The sequence below is a fragment of the Mesoplodon bidens genome (assembly GCF_964165515.1).
Source record: "Mesoplodon bidens genome assembly, chromosome: X".
Classification (NCBI taxonomy): Eukaryota; Metazoa; Chordata; class Mammalia; order Artiodactyla; family Ziphiidae; genus Mesoplodon; species Mesoplodon bidens.
Genome location: NC_138163.1, coordinates 47,838,983 through 47,857,791, shown reverse-complemented (window position 1 = coordinate 47,857,791; position 18,809 = coordinate 47,838,983). Strand labels below are relative to the sequence as shown.

The 18,809-nt window shown below is 38.5% G+C and overlaps 1 protein-coding gene across 5 annotated transcripts in view; it reads right to left on the bottom strand.

Moving 5' to 3' along the window:
• RBM41 (RNA binding motif protein 41) overlaps nt 1–14,487 on the bottom strand; it is a gene marked incomplete at its 5' end in the record, with an annotated part of 64,515 nt that extends 50,028 nt beyond the window's left edge. For 2 of the 5 annotated variants that reach the window (XM_081221481.1, XM_081221483.1), the window contains 5 exons: nt 7,644–7,715; nt 9,602–9,806; nt 10,503–10,695; nt 11,258–11,374; nt 14,445–14,487. In XM_081221481.1, coding sequence (XP_081077607.1) covers nt 7,644–7,715; nt 9,602–9,806; nt 10,503–10,695; nt 11,258–11,374; nt 14,445–14,452 — 595 coding nt within the window. Of the gene's footprint in view, nt 1–7,643; nt 7,716–9,601; nt 9,807–10,502; nt 10,696–11,257; nt 11,375–14,137; nt 14,356–14,444 lie in introns of those variants that run through there. The other 3 variants (XM_081221482.1, XM_081221484.1, XM_081221480.1) reach the window with 2 other exon arrangements.
• Between the last annotated feature and the right edge of the window lie 4,322 nt (nt 14,488–18,809).

The window sequence follows — 18,809 nt, the reverse complement described above, 5'->3', positions numbered from 1 at the left end:
AGGAATCAGGCTCCCTGACTTCAGACTATACTACAAAGCTACAATAATCAAGACAGTGTGGTACTGGCACAAAAAGAGAAAGATAGATCAATGGAATGGGATAGAAAGCCCAGAGATAAATGCACGCACATATGGTCAACTTATCTTTGACAAAGGAGGCAGGAATGTACAGTGGAGAAAGGACAGCCTCTTCAATAAGCGGTGCTGAGAAAACTGGATAGGGACATGTAAAAGTCTGAGATTAGATCATTCCCTAACACCATACACAAAAATAAGCTCAAAATGGATTAAAGACCTAAATGTAAGGCCAGAAACTATCAAACTCTTAGAGGAAAACATAGGCAGAACACTCTGTGACATAAATCACAGCAAGTTCCTTTTGGACCCACCTCCTAGAGAAATGGAAATAAAAACAAAAATAAACAAATGGGACCTAATGAAACTTCAAAGCTTTTGCACAGCAAAGGAAACCATAAACCAGACCAAAAGAGAACCCTCAGAATGGGAGAAAATATTTGCAAATGAAGCAACTGACAAAGGATTAATCTCCAAAATGTACAAGCAGCTCATGCAGCTCAATATCAAAAAAAAAAACCAAACAACCCAACCACAAGATGGGCAGAAGATCTAAATAGACATTTCTCCAAAGAAGATACACAGATTGTAACAAACACATGAAAGGATGCTCAACAGTACTAATCATTAGAGAAATGCAAATCAAAACTACAATGAGGTATCACCACACACCAGTCAGAATGGCCATCATCAAAAAAAATCTACCAACAATAAATGCTGGAGAGGGTGTGGAGAAAAGGGAACCCTCTTGCACTGTGGGTGGGAATGTAAATTGATACAGTCACTATGGGGAACAGTATAGAGGTTCCTTAAAAAACTAAAAATAGAACTACCATATGACCCAGCAATCTCACTACTAGGCATATACCCTGAGAAAACCATAATTCAAAAAGAGTCATGTACCAAAATGTTCATAGCAGCTCTATTCACAATAGCCCAGAGATGGAAACAACCTAAGTGTCCATCATCGGATGAATGGATAAAGAAGATGTGGCACATACATACAATGGAATATTACTCAGCCATAAAAAGAAATGAAACTGAGCTATTTGTAATGAGGTGGATAGACCTAGAGTCTGTCATACAGAGTGAAGTAAGTCAGAGAGAGAAAGACAAATACCGTATCCTAACACATGTATACGGAATTTAAGAAAAAAAAATGTCATGAAGAACCTAGGGGTAAAACAGGAATAAAGACACAGACCTACTTGAGAATGGACTTGAGGATATGGGGAGGGGGAAGGGTAAGCTGTGACAAAGCGAGAGAGAGGTATGGGCATATATACAGTACCAAACGTAAGGTAGATAGATAGTGGGAAGTAGCCGCATAGCACAGGGAGATCAGCTCAGTTCTTTGTGACTGCCTGGAGGCGTGGGATAGGGAGGGTGGGAGGGAGGGAGACGCAAGAGGGAAGGGATGTGGGAACAGATGTATATGTATGACTGATTCACTTTGTTATAAAGCAGAAACTAATTTAAAAAAAGAAGATATGGTACCTATATACAATGGAATATTACTCAGCCATTAAAAAAATGAAATAATAAAAAAAAGAAGTTATAATAAAGAATCAAATAGAAATTTTCGAGTTGAACGGTACAATAACTGAAATGAAAAATACACTAAAGGGGCTTAACAGGAGATCTGAGTTGACAGAAGAAAGAATCATCAGACCTGAAGATATGTGAACTACCTCATCTGACGAAGATTACTAAATTTGAGGAGCAGAAAGAAAAAAGAATGAAGAAAAAATAACTGAGCCTTGGGGACCTATGGGAGACCAGCAAGCATACCAACACATGCATAATGGAATCTCAGAAGAAGAAGAAGGGGTAAAAAGAATATTTGAAGAGTTAATGGCCGAAAGCTTCCTCAAATTGATGAAAAACATTAATCCATACATCATAGAACCTCAACAGGCACCAAGTAGGATAAAGACGAAGACACCTACGTGCAGTCTGTCCAAAGAGACACTAAGAAAAGTAGTCAAACTGTCAAAAGCAAAAGATGAAAAACGGATCTTGAAAGCAGTGAGAAAAAAGAGGTTCACCATGGACAAGGGGTCCTGAGATTATTAGTTGACTTCTCAATAGAAATTACAAGGGGCCAAAAGGCAGTGAGATGACATATTTGATCTGCTAAAAGAAAAAGACTGCCAACCAAAAATTCAATGTCCAGCAAAAAAACTATAATTTAAAACTAAAGGAGAATTAAAACATCCCAAGATAAACATAAACTGACAGAGTTCATCACTAGAAGATCTGCCCTATGAGAAAAACTACAGGGAGTCCTTCAGATGGAAATAAATGGACACTAAACAGTAACTCAAATTCACACAAAGACACTAGTAAATTTGACTACATAGGTAAACATTAAAGACAGTATAAACATTTTTGCCCTTGTAACTCTTGTTCCATCTGACTTAAAAGATAAAAGATAACTGCATAAAGCAATAATTATAAAACTCTGTTGATGGGCTTAAAATCTAGAAAGATGTCATTTGTATGACAATAATAATACAAAGGAGGAAGGAGATATCAGAGCTAAACAGGAACAAAGTTTTTAAATATTATTGAAATTAAGTTGGCACTTTAGTACAAATTTGTTTAAGCTAAGGTGTTAATTACAATCCCCAGGGCAATTACTAAAAGAGTAACAGAAAGTAACAGAAGCAACAAGTTAATTAAAATGACATATTGTAAAAACATTTAATGTGAAGGAATAAACGGAGTAATAGAGGAACAAAAGATACAAGACATACGGAAAATAAATTGCAAAATGGCAGATGTAAATCCTACCTTATCAACAGACTCCGCTTAAATGCATTAAATATAAATTAACACTCTACATAATTGGAAGAATGGATTAAAAAAAGATTAAAAAAAGAAAACATGATCTAACTATTTTCTGTCTACAGGAGACACACTTTTTTTTGGTTTGTTTTGTTTAAAAAAAAAGGTTGAAAGTAAAAGGATGGAAAAAGATATCCCATGCAAAAAAGAATCAAAGTAGAACAGGGTACAAGAAATTTGAGTCTCCCTTTTTTCCTTGTTAAGTCTAGCTAAAGGACTGTGAATTCTGTTGATCTTTCCACAGAACCAACTTTTGGTTTTCTTGATTTTCTCTATTTTTTAATTCTTTTTTTTCATTTATTTTTGCTCTAATCTTTATTATTTCCTTCCTTAAGCTTGACGTGTGTTTAGTTTGCTCTTCTTTTTGTAGTCTCGTTTTCATTAAACTTTATTTTTTTAGAGAAGCTGTAGGTTCACAGCAAAATTGAGGGGAAGTCACAGAGATTTCCCACATGCTCCCCTGCCCCCACACATGCTCAGCCTCCCTCATTATCAGTATCTCTCACCTGAGTGGGACATTTGTTATAAATGATGAACCTATACTGACACATCATAATCACCCCAAGTCTATAGTTTACCATTTACTCTTGGTATTGTATATTCTGTGGGTTTGGACAAATTTTTGTAGTTTCTTAAGGTGGAAGTTTTGATTATAAATTTGAGATTTTTCTCCTTTATTAATATGGGCATTTACAGCTTTAGATAGCCCCTTAAGTACTGCTTCTACTGCACTCCTTAAGTTTTGTTATTTTTTTTCATTCATCTCAAAGTATTTTCTAATGTCCCTTTTAACTTCTTTTTGATCCCTTGGTTATTCAGTAGAGTGTTGTATAATTTCCACATATTTGTAAATTTCCTAAATGTCCTTCTATTATTGATTTCTAATTTCATTCCACTGTGAATAGAAGTGGTGAGAGTAGACATCCTTGTCTTATTCCTGGTATTGGAAGGAAGATTTCAGTCTTTCACCATTAACTACGATGTTAATTATTAACACAAATATATGGTCAACTGATTTCTGACAAAAATGCAAAGGCAAGTAAATGAAGAAAGAATACTCTTTTCAACAATTGGTACTGGAATAATTGGACATTCATAAGCAAAAAAGTGAACTTTAACATAAACCTCACACCTTATGTAAAAAGTAAGTCAAAGTGGATCATAGATCTAAATGTAACATATACAACCATAAAACTGTTAGAAGAAAATAAAGGAATAGGGCTTCCCTGGTGGCGCCGTGGTTAAGAATCTGCCTGCCAATGCAGGGGACACGGGTTCAAGCCCTAGTCCGGGAAGATCCCACATGCTGCAGAGCAACTAAGCCCGTGCACCACAACTACTGAGCCCGCACTCTAGAGCCCGTGAGCCACAACTACTGAGCCCGCTTGCTGCAACTACTGAAGCCTGCGTGCCTAGAGCCCGTGCTCTGCAACAAGAGAAGCTACCACAACGAGAAGGCCGTGCACTGCAACGAAGAGTAGCCACTGCTCACCACAACTAGAGAAAGCCCATGTGCAGCAACGAAGACCCCATGCAGCCAAAAATTAAAAATAAAAATAAAAAATAAGGCTTAAAAAAAAGAGAAAGTAAAGGAATAAATCCTTTTTTATAATCTGGTATTAGACAGAGTTCTTAGACATAAAAAAACACAATCCATGAAAGAAAAAATGCATAAACTGGACTGTATCAAAATTTAAAACATTTGCATTAATGTAAAAATTTGTACACTGAAAACTACAAAATGCTGCTGAAAGAAATTAAAGACACAAATAAATGAAATAAATGCAAAGACATTCTGTGTTCATGGATTGAAGACTTAATATTGTTAAGATGTCAGTACTGCCCCAAATGATCTACAAATTCAAAGCAATCCTATCAAAATACCAATGACGTTTTCTGCAGAAATAGAAAAATCCAGGAATTCACTGGTGGTCCAGTGGTTAAGACTTAGTGCTTTCACTGCCGTGGGCCCGGGTTGGATCCTTGGTCGGGGAACTAAGATCCCACAAGCTGCCCGGCATGGCCGAAAAAAACAAAAGAAAAAGGAAATAGAAAAATCCATCCTAAAATTCATATGGAATCTCAAGGGACCCAAACAGTTAAAACAATCTTGAAAAAGAAGAGCAAAGTTGGAGGTCTCACACTTCCTGATTTCAAAGCTTACTACAAATCTACAGTAGTTAAAACCGTGTGGTGTTGGCATAAAGACAGACATACATACCAATGGAATAGAATGGAGAGCCTAGAAATACACTCTTTCATTTACAGTCAAATGATTTTCAGAGAGTGTGCTAGGACCATTCAATGGGGAAAGGCAGTCATTTAAACAAGTAGTACTGGAAAAACTGGATATCAAACATGCAAAAATGAAGTTGGACCCTTTATATCATAAACAAAGTTAACTCAAAATGGATCAAAGACCTAAACATAAGAGCTAAAACTATAAAACTCTCTGAAGATAATATAGGAAAAAAGGTTTATGACATTAGATTTGGCAGTGATTTATTGGATATAACACCAGAAGCACAGGGAACAAAAAAAAATTGACAAATTGGACTTCATCAAAAATAAAAACTTTTGTGCATCAAAGGACATTATCAACAGACTAAGAAGGCAACCCACAGAATCGGAGAAAATATTTGCAAATCATATATCTGATAAGGGAGTAATATCCAGAATATATAAGGAACTACAACTCAACAACAAATAAACAACTCATCTAAAAAATGGGCAAAAGACACCCTTGTACATTGCTGAACTTAAAATGGTATAGCCTCTATAAACAGGATGGTGGTTCCTCAAAGGATTAAACATAGAATTACCATATGATCCAGCAATTTCACTTTTGTGTATATATTCAAAAGAACTGAAAGTAGGGACTGGAACAGATAGTTGTATATCCAGGTTCACAGCAACATTATTCACAATAGCCAAAAGGTAGAAGCAACACAAGGGTCTATTGACAGATGAATGGATAAACAAAATGTGGTAGATACATGCAATGAAGTATTATTTAGCCTTAAAAAGGAAGGAAATTCTGATACATGTTACAACATAGATGACCTTGAAGACATTATGCTAAGTGAAATAAGCCAGACACAAAAAGACACTGTTATGATTCCACTTACATGAGGTACCTAGAGTATTCAAATTCATAGAGACAGAAAGCAGAATGGGGGTTGTTGGCAGGAGATGAGGGAAAGGGAGAATGGGGAGTTAGTGTTTAATGGGTAAAAAGTTTCCATTTGGGAAGATGAAAAAGTTCTGGAGATGGATGGTTAGAATTGTTGCAGAATAATGTGAATATACTTAATACACTTAAAAAATAGTTAAAATGGTCAGTTTTATGTTAGGTATATTTTACCACAATAAAAGAAAGTTTGCTCTGCAAAAGACACTGTTAAGAGAATGAAAAGGCAAGCTACACACTGGGATAAAATATTTGCAAATCATATATCCAACAGAGAATTGTGTTTAGAATACATAAACAACTCTCAAGAGTCATCAGGAAAAAATTAACAACTCAGTTAAAAAACAGCAAAAGATCTGAACTGACACTTTAGCAACAGGATATAAGGATGGCAAATAAGCATATGAAAAGATGTTCAACATCATTAGCCATTAAGGAAATGCAAATTAAAACTACAATGAGATATGACTTCACAGCTATTAGAATAACTAAAATAAATACCAACAATACCAAATGCTGACAAAGATGTAGAGCAACTGGAACTCTCATACATTGCTGGTGAAAATGCAAAATGGTTCAGCCACTCTGGAAAATGGTTTGGCAATTTCTTATAAAGTTAAACAAACACTTACCATATGACCCAGTAATCCCAATCCTAGATATTTACCTTAGAGAAATAAAAATTTTATGTTCACACAAAAGCCTGTACAAGAATATTCATATCAGTATTATTCATAATCACCATAACCTGGAAACAGCCCAAATGCACTTGAATGGGTGAATGGATAGACAAACTTTGGAACATTCATACAATGGAATGCTACTTGGCAAAATGTATGAACTATTGATACACACAACTTGGATGACTCTCAAAGGCACTATGCTGAGTGAAAGAAGTCACTCTCAAAAGATTACATATTGTATGATTCCATTCATATGACGTTCTCTAAAAGACAAAATCACAGTGATGGAGAATAGATCAGTGATTGGCAGGGATTATGGGTGGAGTTGGGAGTGACTATCAATGGATAGTATGAGGAAGTTTGAGGGCCATGGAGCTGTTCTCTATCCTGATTGTGGTGGTGGTTACATGAATCTATGTGATTTACACGATTTACAATTCACAGAATTGTACACATACCCCCCCAAATAAACAGGCAATTTTATTGTAAGCTCATTTCAAAAATAAAATATTAGCTATTATATCATCATCAATAGTTATACATTACTGATTAATAAAAGTATTCAGAATTAGTTACAAAATAGGATCTAAAATTCATTAAGGTCATTTTATGTCTGGTATAATAACTTAAAGGTATAGAGAAAAATATCAACAACACTAAATGTAAAAGCTTTATTACAACTTCTACTAACTCCTCTCTTTAATATTCTGTATCAGGATAATATGCTCCCTGTGGATCATGTCCTATAAACATTGAATATGGAATTAAATAAGAACTCAACTTAGAAGTCTGGGACCCTAGGTTACATTCCTAAATCTAACACTGTAAGAAAACTCTCGACTTGCCTTTTGTGCCTAATTTTATCTTCCTCTTCATTGAGGTCATGTACTTGTCTGCACTTGTCTTTTTGTGGTATGCTGTGAAGGTGTAAAGCAAGGAGTTTCAAAGATAGGAAACAGAACAGATTCATATACCACCCGCCCACCCCAAATACCAGGTACTGCTTTAAGTGATTCACATGTATTACCTCTCTTAATTCTCCTAACAACCCTAAAACATAGCTATTATTAATATTCTCATTAATATTCTCATGAAGAAAACGAAGCATAGAGTGGTAACTTGCCCAACATCTTATAGCTAGTAAGCGGGGGGAGCCAGGATGTTCCCAGCAGTCTGCCTCCAGAGCCCGTGTTCTTAATCAGTATGCTATAATGTCTCTCCACCAAAGGCTGTTTGTTCATTCTTTCTTTCCTTCCGTCACCACTGCTCTTCCATGTCTATGGTCTCTCTGTCTCTAACAAATCATTCATTCATTCTGTTGCCTTTACCTATGGTCTAAGCATAGATGAGCCCCAATTCTATGGATCTAGTTCTGCCCTCTCCCCTGAGCTTCACTGCTGCATTTCCACAGCCTCCTCGATATCTGCATTTGATGATCCTGCGGTCTCACAAATTTAACATGTTTAAAATCAAACTCATCATCTTTCCTCAAAATTTCCCCATAAAGGCTTCCTTAATTTTGCCAACTGTTAAATTACACAGCGTTGAAGCACCTGGGCTATCTTTGACACATTTCTCTCCACTGACCTTCATTCTCAGTCAACAAGTTTTACCAATTCTTCTTTTGTAATGTCTCTTATAATCATACCTACTTCTCTTTCCAATTCCATTGCCATCATCCTAGTCAGCTTTTCTTGCTGAAATGACTGTAATGCCTCCTAAATTGTTCTCCCTGCTTCCAGTTCTCCCTCTCGTGCATCCTATTTACTGGCCACTAGATTAATCACTTTCAAATACTGCTTTTATCATGTTACCCCTGGCTCAAGGACCTTTAACCATATCCAAAATGACTAACTGAATAATGAAGTCTGTATAGGTCTATACTACCTGCCAAATAAAGTTCAAAAATTTTAGCTTCCTTTCTAACCTTGTCTCTCACGACCCCTCCAAACACACCATAGTGCTTGCAACAACTGCTGCTAGTGAAATGCCTTTCCCTCTCCTTCCTGAAGACTTGGTGGTATTAAAAGAACATTTAAATCTTACCTCCTCTGAGAGGCCATGTTCAGTAATGCCAATCAATGCACAGTGGCCTTTCCCTCCTCTGAACTCCTACAGCCCTTAACAACTGTATCTAGCATTGTTACTAAATGTTATACGTTTCTCTCTGCAACCAGCAATTGGCACAAAGTCAGGAACCATTTCTTAAACTTCTGCATACCTTCCACAGTGCCTAGCAAAACTTACCTGTTAAACCCATTCCTTCTCGTTAAGACACGCACCATTTATCTATATATTTCGTGCTAGTTTATAGTTCTACCTAAAGACCCTTCACAATCTAGCCTCACCTACCTTTCCAGTGTCATCTCCTGTCAGTCCTCACTGTGTCCTATACTTCCTGCCACACTGAACTTTTCACTGTTCCCTAGACACACCAGGTTCTTTCACAATCCTATTCCTACTCACCCACTATCTGTAATGCCCTCTCCCCACTATTTACCTAACAAGTGCCTGTTGATCAGTCAAGACTTGGTACAAATGTCAACTCCTGACTCCCCCAGACTTAGATGTTCTATCCCTGTGTCCCCTCAGCATTTTATTCACGTCTCTACAATAGCAATTTTCATGAAGTACTGCAACTAACGAGGTACATATTTGTCTTTCTCAAGGGACTATACATTTCTCAAGAGTAGCAATATTTCATCTTTCCCCTACTCCCTTCACTAACTCTTCATAGTTAATGCCCTGATGTTAAATCTTTCTGTCAGTGAAAGAACATATCAAGTCAGTGGCGATCACATACCTTGGTAATAAAGAGCCTTGAGGAAGGAGTGACGATCAGCTCCTTGAAATAAAGAATTTTCTATTTCCATTTCTCGCCGGGTCAGCTGTTTGCTCTTTGCAAACCTCTGTGGCAGGCAAAGGATGCGCTGACGCTCTGAGATTCTTTCCTCAATATCTTGAAGACGGTTCTGTATTGCTTCAGGGGTTGCCCTAAGTCTCGCCCTCTGAAATAAGAGAAATGAGATGGCATATATCACAGAGGACACACCCTAAAAGTGACAATCTGATGCCTTAAACAAGAAAGAAAATGATCAGGGCCCAGAAATGGTCATTTACAGACATGTTAGCTAAGAAGTCAAGGAGCAGGAATGCCCTGCGCTCCAGTGGTTGCGACTCTGCACTTTCACTGCCGAGGGCACGGGTTCAACATCTGGTCAGGGAACTGAGATCTCACAAGCCACGTGGCACAGCCAAAAATAAATAAATAAAATTAAAAAAAATAAAATAAAATCCCATTTGTTTAGGGGAAAAAAAGTCAAGGAGCAGGGGCTTCCCTGGTGGCGCAGTGGTTGAGAGTCCGCCTGCCGATGCAGGGGACACGGGTTCGTGCCCCGGTCCAGGAAGATCCCACATGCCGCGGAGCAGCTGGGCCCGTGAGCCATGGCCGCTGAGCCTGCGTGTCCGGAGCCTGTGCTCCACAATGGGAGAGGCCACAACAGTGAGAGGCCTGTGTACCGCAAAAAAAAAAAAAATAAAAAAGTCAAGGAGCCGCTTCTCTTTTACCAAGGTCCCTATCCTAAAAACCAAAGAAGATTCAGATACAAAGCTCAGTGTTGTGAGAACTAAAAATGAAAAGGTTCTCAGTACCAAAATGAAAAGATCTTACTTTTTATTCTCCAGAAAAAATTTGCCCCACTCACCTTTTCACCTGAAACATGGCTCTTCCAAATCAAGATTTCTGTCTCATTAAGCCCTAGTTCCCTGAGAGAAGCAGTCTCCTGGTCCTTCTCATGCAGTGTCTGGAACTGGGACAAAGTCATAGTTCCAGCTGCTTCCTTCCCAAAGGGCTTGTACATAGTACCAGGAGCAAAGCTCTCTTTCTTAGATACACATCTGCAAAACAAGCAGGAAGAGAGTAAGAACATCTTCAAGTTACCACAATTCACAGAAATGGGGCTCGCCATTAAGAGGCACAATGAAGCTCAGTGGCAATTTCTCTCTCACATACTATTTCTAGGCTGAAGCACCACTGTAATGATATGGAACTCCACCAGTAATCCAGGACTAATGACTGAATCAAATATTTATTTATTGGGCACCTACTATGCATCAGAGACTGTGCCAGGTACTGAGGATTAAACAGTAAAAAAGATAAAAACAGTTTCTGCTTTTGTGGAAGAACTGTAGAAGACAGGCAAGTAAACAGGCAATGATAATACTGGATTATAAGTGCTATGTATGTTAAAGGAAGACACAGGAAAGGTACTTAGCCCAGACGGAGTGGGATATGGGAGGCTTTCTAGAGGAAGAGACACAGAAGTAAAACCCTGCCTAATAAGTAGAAGTCTGCCAAGGAAAGCGGGCTGGGAGAGGAGTGTTACATCCAGACTTTAAGAGGCGTCTGTCACCTGGAGGTGAGGGTCTATGATAATCTGTTTGCAAAATCAATACCTACTCCTCAATGGAGACACTGGTATCAAGTTGATGCTGAAGGAGGCTTTTCAGCTGCCTCTCCCCTTCTGTTTCCAGCTCCTCCAGGACATGCTCATCACTCTTCACACAGCTATTTACCCTGGAATAGATACAAGAATATATGTGGAAAGTAGAAGAGACCGTTAATCTCAAAATATATTCTTTATCTATATTATCTACCATTAGCGATCCCATTTGTTCAAAGACACTTCTCTATTTGTTGTCCTTTATCATTCATTCCACAAACATTAACTAAATACCTGTTTACACACAATGAATGCACTGTGCTAGGTACTAATGGAGTCAAAGATATTCAAGACAGAGTCTTTATCATCAAAAAGCTTGCCATTTATTTAGGGAAAGGTAACAGATAGGTATGTGTTGAGTGCATGTGCGGGGCAGGGGGAAGGGGGGGAGAGAGAGAGAGAGGGAGGGAGGGAGAGAGAGGGAGAGGGAAAAGGACAGGGAGAGAGAGAGGGACAGAGGGAGAGAGAGAGGAAGAAAGATTTTATATCTTCTTTATGAAGCATATGCCAAATCAGTAGTTCAAAGAGGAAAGATAATTGGGAGGCAAGGTAGTAAATGAAGACTTGGGAAAGGTAATTCTTACACTGGCATTTGAAGGATTGAGTATGATGAAGGAAAGAACAGGGAGAACGAGTATGAAGAGACAGAACTATGTTCTGGGGGATAATAAGAAGTTCAATTTAGCTGGCATTCATGTATGGGAGCCTTGGGAGATCATGTTGGAAGGGTAATTAGACTCAGACTGTGAATGGCCTTAAATACACCAACTAAGAGGTCTGGACCTTAATGTACACGTATTAGAAAGCAATTTATTAGGTAGTTAAGTGACATGGTACAAGCAATGGTTTAGGAAAATGAATGTGGTTATAATAAGCCTTATGGAATAATATGGAATAGTAAGAAAGAAACCAGAAGAATTAGTTAGGAAACTATAATTTATCAAGCATAACGTGATGAAAGTACAAACTGGAGTGGTAATAGAAATTGAAAGGAAGGGTTAGATGAGAAAGACCTTTTGAAGGTAGGGGTAAGGGAGAAGTGAAAGATAACCCTGAATTTCAAGCTCTGTAACTGACAGATGGGACCAATGAACTAAAGAGGAAGCTCCAGATGGACTAAATGGTTTGGGAAAGGGAAGTCATTATTGTGTTAGCCATGTTGAGTCAACTACCTATTACAGTTGAAATACCAACATGAAGTATCAGGAATGCTTCAAAGACATACTGAGTCTGAGGTGACAATGTGATACTGGCTAAAAGGAAAGTGATAGCAGAACTGTTGCATAGATAAGAGTCTGAGGCTGCATATGGAAATCTTTAGTCATCTGTGTTGTCAGGATCTGGAGCTGTGAGAGAGGAGAAGATTACCAAAGAAGGGAGTATAGAAACAAAGATGAAGGGGGTCATAACATTTTACAGCTTAAGCACTACTGTGTAGAAATCCAGGTAATGCTAGTATGAGCTAACTAACCCTAAATAATTTAAAACTCTGAGTGTAAAGAAATAGCAGGACCATTTAAGTGTGCAACAAATGATTATAAAAGACAAAAACAAAGTGAGTTAACTCCATGAGGAAAATAAATATTAAATACCTTTCTTAAAAAATAGCCCTTTACTACTGGGGTTATGATGAGACCTAAAAGATGTATCTCCCATAATTATAAGCAAGATTCCCATACTTTAGACAGACTTATACCAACTTTGGGATACTTTAAAGTATCCATAGGCCCAGGGTTTTCAAAAATTCCTTTTCAGTATCTTAATCGTTACTTATTATTTAGAATTCTGAAAGTTCTTGCTAAGTTTAAAATGGCTTTGAAATGAATAAACCATAGCTAAATACATTAGTACACATGAATTTCAAAAAGAAACGTGGAGTGAAAAAAAGCAAGTCACAGAAAAATTCATATAATATGTGTCTGTGTAAAGTTGAAAATGGGATAACACTAGCAACACTTTGTTTAGATATAAATTCGTATGTGATAAAACTATTTAAAAAGAAAAAAGCAAGGGAATGATTAACGCAAAATACTGGCTAGTGATCCCCTCAGGGAGGGAAGAGAAGCACTCACGGAAGGGCACACAGGGGACTTCTGATACTGGTAATGTTCTATGAATACTGTATCAATGATACTGCTGTTATCAAACGATACAGCATCCATGCTACTGATACTGGTAATGTTCTATTTCTAAAGCTTGTAGTGAGTACGAGTCTATTATTATTCCTTAACCTATATATATATATACATTATTTTTCATGTATGAAAGATATCATAAACATTTTTTAAAAGTCATTTTGAGACAAGGAAAATCAGAAACTTTTTTTGAAAAAGATGCAGAAACTGACAGTGCAGGAGAGCATTATAACAGTAAGAATTTAAACGCACCGCTCTATTCCAGAGTGATTATTCTACTTGCAGAATGAATACAAAACTAATTTAATGAGGATCCTTTAAAAAGGCTTTGTGTACTGTCAATAATTGTAAGCTCAGGCTTTCAACAAAGACCAGCCACGTTAAAGCTGCCATTTCCTGCAGAACCAGTAGGGGGAACCGCTCGCAGCGGTGCCTTTCTTTTCTTACAATACGTGGAACCGGTTCAGCACCCTGCTTCTAAATTTGTAAAAACAAAGTATCACTTGCTTACTTTAAGACCTGAAAATGCTACATGGTCTCTGAGCCCGAGAAAGTCCTCTGTAACACACAATCACTGCGAATAAACGCGCCCACCCTGGGCCCCTTTCTGAGAATGGGGTGGAGGTAGGGCGGGACAGGGAGGAGCTGGCCCGCGTTTCTCCAGCGCAGGCCGGTTTCATCAAGCGGCCAAGACCCTTTTACCTGGGTGGGTCCGTCTGAAATAGGAAGGAGCCACAGCATCCGTCCCGGGGCCGGCGCCGTTGCCTAGGTGCCTGTGCCGGGAGGGCATGCCTACGGGGACCGGCAGCAGCGGCGGCCCTTCCTGAACTTCGCCCTACAGGCCTGTCCAGCCCGTCTCCCCTTTTCCCTCCTCCTTTGTCTTCCCGCTCACGCGAAACCGCGTCCCCAGAACGTGACATACCCCAAACCCAAAGTAACAAAAGCCACTTGAAGAGTTAAAAGATAGAACAGAGCTCCCTTCGCCGTCTGCTCTCAGACAAGCCCTTACCTCTTCATGTTTCCACAGGCCCCTAGCTCTAACTTGGGTAAATAGGCCGTGGACTTCAAGTCCCAGAACTCTGCGCAGCCGACTCTAAGGGGATTGTGGTGGAGCACAGGGCTCTGGGAATTGTAGTCTCGCATAGCTAGGAACCCAGAGTACGTACTGAGCAACCGGTATACTGTGAATTGTTCAAGTATTTCTCTTGGATTTCTTGTATACGTTAAAGGTAACATCCAAAATATCCAGCTCATAAACCTGGGAGTCGCCTTTGAATCCTTGACTCTCTCATTCAGTATCACCAAATCCTGGCCCCTCTAATTTCCGTCGAATGTGTCCCTATCAACCCTGCTTCTGCTTTCAAGGATCCCACCTACCTGCTGTTTCCAGTCGAGCCTCTGGTTCATCCTCTGCAGTGTTACCAGAGTGATCAGACTCAAGTTTGACCACATCACTAGCACAAATGGTTCTCCTATGTCTCTAACAGAGGCTAAGGCATTGTACTTCCTATCCTGAGAATCAGAAACCCACGTGTATTCAGGCCCATGAATGTTTTTATTGATAATTACGATGAATCAAGAGAGTGGTAGAACACAGTGGTTAAGAGAATGGGCTCCTAGTTCCCGGAAATGGAAATACAAATGTCCTTAAGTACATGAAAAGAAAGATGTTTAATCTCACAAGTGACATGTAAATTTCAAAGTACACTGACTATAAAATACCTGATGTGTACTCCTCAAAACTGTCAAGGTCATCAAAAACATGGAAAGTCTGAGCATCTGTCACAACCAAAAGAATCAAAGGAGACATGATGACCAAATGTAATGTGGGATCCTGGGACAGAAAAGGGCCCTAGGTAAAAAATATGGGAATATCAATAAACTATGCACTTTAGTTAATAATAAGGTTCATTAGCTGTGACAAATATACAAGAGTTATTTAAGATGTTAACACTAAATAAAACTGAGTGGAGGAATACAGAACTCTGTACTATGCAACTTTTCTGTGAATCTAAAACTTCTCTTAAAAAATAAAGTTTATTTTCTAAAAGCACATTAAAATAACATTTTTCACCCACCAGATTAGTAAAGATCCACAAGTTTGAGAACACACTTGTTTTGTTGAGATTGAGGGGAAACAGGCATTCTCAGTACACTGCTGGTAGAAACATAAATTGGTACCTCTGTGGAAGGCAACTTGAGGATACAATTTAAATCATAAATTCACATTTCCTTTAAAGCAACAATTCAACTTATCCTCAATACTATGTATCCTCAAGAAATTAATTGTATGTGTACATATCTAATTATAGGCTATACAATTTTATAAACTATATATTATAAAATTTTGTATACATATAAAATTAGTCATGCAAACTTGTTTATAATAACAAAATATTGGAAACAACTTAAATATCCATGAATGTTATACATCCATTCAATGGAAAACTATGCAGCAGTACCAAAGATGACAAAGTTCTCTATGGACTGCTACTGAACAATCTCTAAAATATATTTAGTGCAAAAACAAGGTACAGCACGATGTGTATAGTATGCTTCCATTTTAGTTTTTAAAAAAGCAGGAATATATGTATGTGTTTGCTTGTATATGCAATAAAATACCTCTGGGAAAACATAAGACAGTGATAAGTAAATGATTCCGGGTTAAGGTAACTGGATGGTGAGGGATAAAACTTTTCACTTTTTCTTCTTGAATTTTGAACCACATGATTATATTACCTAGTCAATATATTTTTTAATTAAAGAGAACCCTTCTTATATCACAGAGAGCCAAAGAAGAAAAGGATCATGGGTTTGGGGGGGTCATACTGCTTGGATTCTCAGTTCCCAATATAACATAGTAGGCAACCTGGACTTGAACTTTTGTTTGGCAAGTTACAAGACTATGTAAATTTCATTAAGTTTCTTTAACTGGTCTAGGCTAGTTTCCTCATCTGTAAAATGGGGATAATTCTTCAGAATAGGGTGACTATAAAGTACCATACAAAAGAATGTTTTTTTTTTGTTTTTTTGTTTTTGTTTTTTTTTTTGCGGTACGCAGGCCTCTCACTGTTGTGGCCTCTCCCGTTGTGGAGCACAGGCTCCGGACGCGCAGGCTCAGCAGCCATGGCTCATGGGCCCAGCCGCTCCGCGGCATGTGGGATCCTCCCGGACCGGGGCACTAACCCGTGTCCCCTGCATCGGCAGGCGGACTCTCAACCACTGTGCCACCAGGGAAGCCCAAAAGAATGGTTTTAAAATCACTTGCAGTGTGGTCATCTATGAGAAAATATTCCAAGTTTATCCAGTAGGTTCAGACTTATTCAAACTGTCTGTATTGCCGCACTCAAGTTAGAGGATAAGACCAAAGAGCAGCTACTGGAAGACATTATACTTCCTATCCTGAGAATTTCTAACAGATGAGAATGTCATGGAAAGTACTAGAGTTATCCAAGACCTAGCATATGCAAATGACTGTGCTCTTGAAGCACACAGGTGAATGAATGCAGCTCTAACATGCACCATTTTGTGGTTTTGGCACAGAACAGGGATGGAATCTAAGCAAAAACAAAGTGTGGGTCATAACATAACCCGCATTAAGTAAATCCTATATGGTGGTGGGCTGAATTCTGCTGCTCAACCAAAGTGTCCAATTGACACATTGATCAACAAGGAAATGGAAGAATACACCAAAGTTGCTAGTGTGTCTGTCCCCTGGGAAGGCGGCAAAGGGTGGAACAGATTAGTACACTGACCACCACACCAGACTTGTATACAACTTCCTATAAAACATACATTCTATTGGTACTGAAGTGATACACACTACATTACAAATCCACTAGGTGGGATGAGTGGAGAATGAATGGCTAAAAAGACATACACGGGGTGGAATTACAACTACAAAGCAAGGTCATAAGGAAGTAATCTATGTACCTGTGTATATCTGTAGCCAGTCCGAGTGGTAGGTACCAAGGGACAAACATTCAGAAAATTGCACTAGAAGGAAAACCAGGCTATTTCTAGCTCTGCCAAATTTATTACCTGTGGAATAATAGCTATTCCATTTCCCCACAGCATCCTCTCCCCACTTCAAAAGGATATCAGACAATATATTAAAAGCTTTGAGATTACTAGATGTTATTCATGGCCACAGAGATCTTAGCACGAGGTAATTTCACAATTTCACCCCCAGAAGAGTTTATGACAAACTGAAAAATATGCCTCACTTGTCTTTCTGACAATTTAACAAGGTTAGTTTAATTAAGCCAGAAGTTCCTCCTTAACATAGACATATTTTCAGGCTTTGTCCTTTTTAGGTGCTTTGTTCACAGCACACTTCTGATGAATACATTATGAAGCAATTATAATTTCCAGATATGAAAGAAGATGCTAAAACCAAAAATCTTCTCTTGAAGAGGGATAGCATCATTCATCTAATATTAAGAGTAAACAACTGTGCATGTCTTTCAAATCCTCCAAATGAGATAGCATAAATGCTGTCTTTTTCAGAGGACAAAAAAAGTAGATAAGCACTGGGAAAGTGTCAGCACGACAAATTTAAGAATTCTCCTTCAGCTAATATCTTAGCTGCTCTTTAACAATGGCTGCGGGGGAGAGGGGTCTCAAGATTCCAGTACCTAACATAAATGTAGCCTTAAAATTACTGTCAAGAATAGGTTATTTCTTTTAATTAATATCTGTTCAACCATGCCATGTCTTTTAGACACATGTTAGAACCAGAGTCAGAAGGAACCTTAAAAACGATTTAGTCCAAGGCTCCAAACAGTACACTGAGATCTACCAGTAAACCCACAGTATTACTGCATTGATCTGGAAGCCACTTGCCATTCACATGCCTCTTTTTTTTTTTTAGCCTTTTTTAAAAACATCTTTATTGGAGTATAATTGCTTTACAATGGTGTGTTAGTTTCTGCTTTATAAGAAAGTGAATCAGTTATACATATACGTATGTCCCCATATCTCTTCCATATCTCTTCCCTCTTGCGTCTCCCTCCCTCCCACTCTCCCTATCCCACCCCTCTAGGTGATCACAAAGCACTGAGCTGATCTCCCTGTGCTATGCGGCTGCTTCCCACTAGCTATCTATTTTACGTTCGGTAGTGTATATATGTCCATGCCGCTCTTTCACCTTGTCCGAGTTTACCCTTCCTCCTCCCCATATCCTCAAGTCCATTCTCTGGTAGGTCTTTGTCTTTATTCCCATCCTGCCCCTAGGTTCTTCATAACCACTAACACATATAACATATATATGTGTTAGCATACGGTATTTGGTTTTCTCTTTCTGACTTACTTTACTCTGTATCACATGCCTCTTTTATGTCCTGAAAAAAATATTAGAACTCCCAATGCAAAG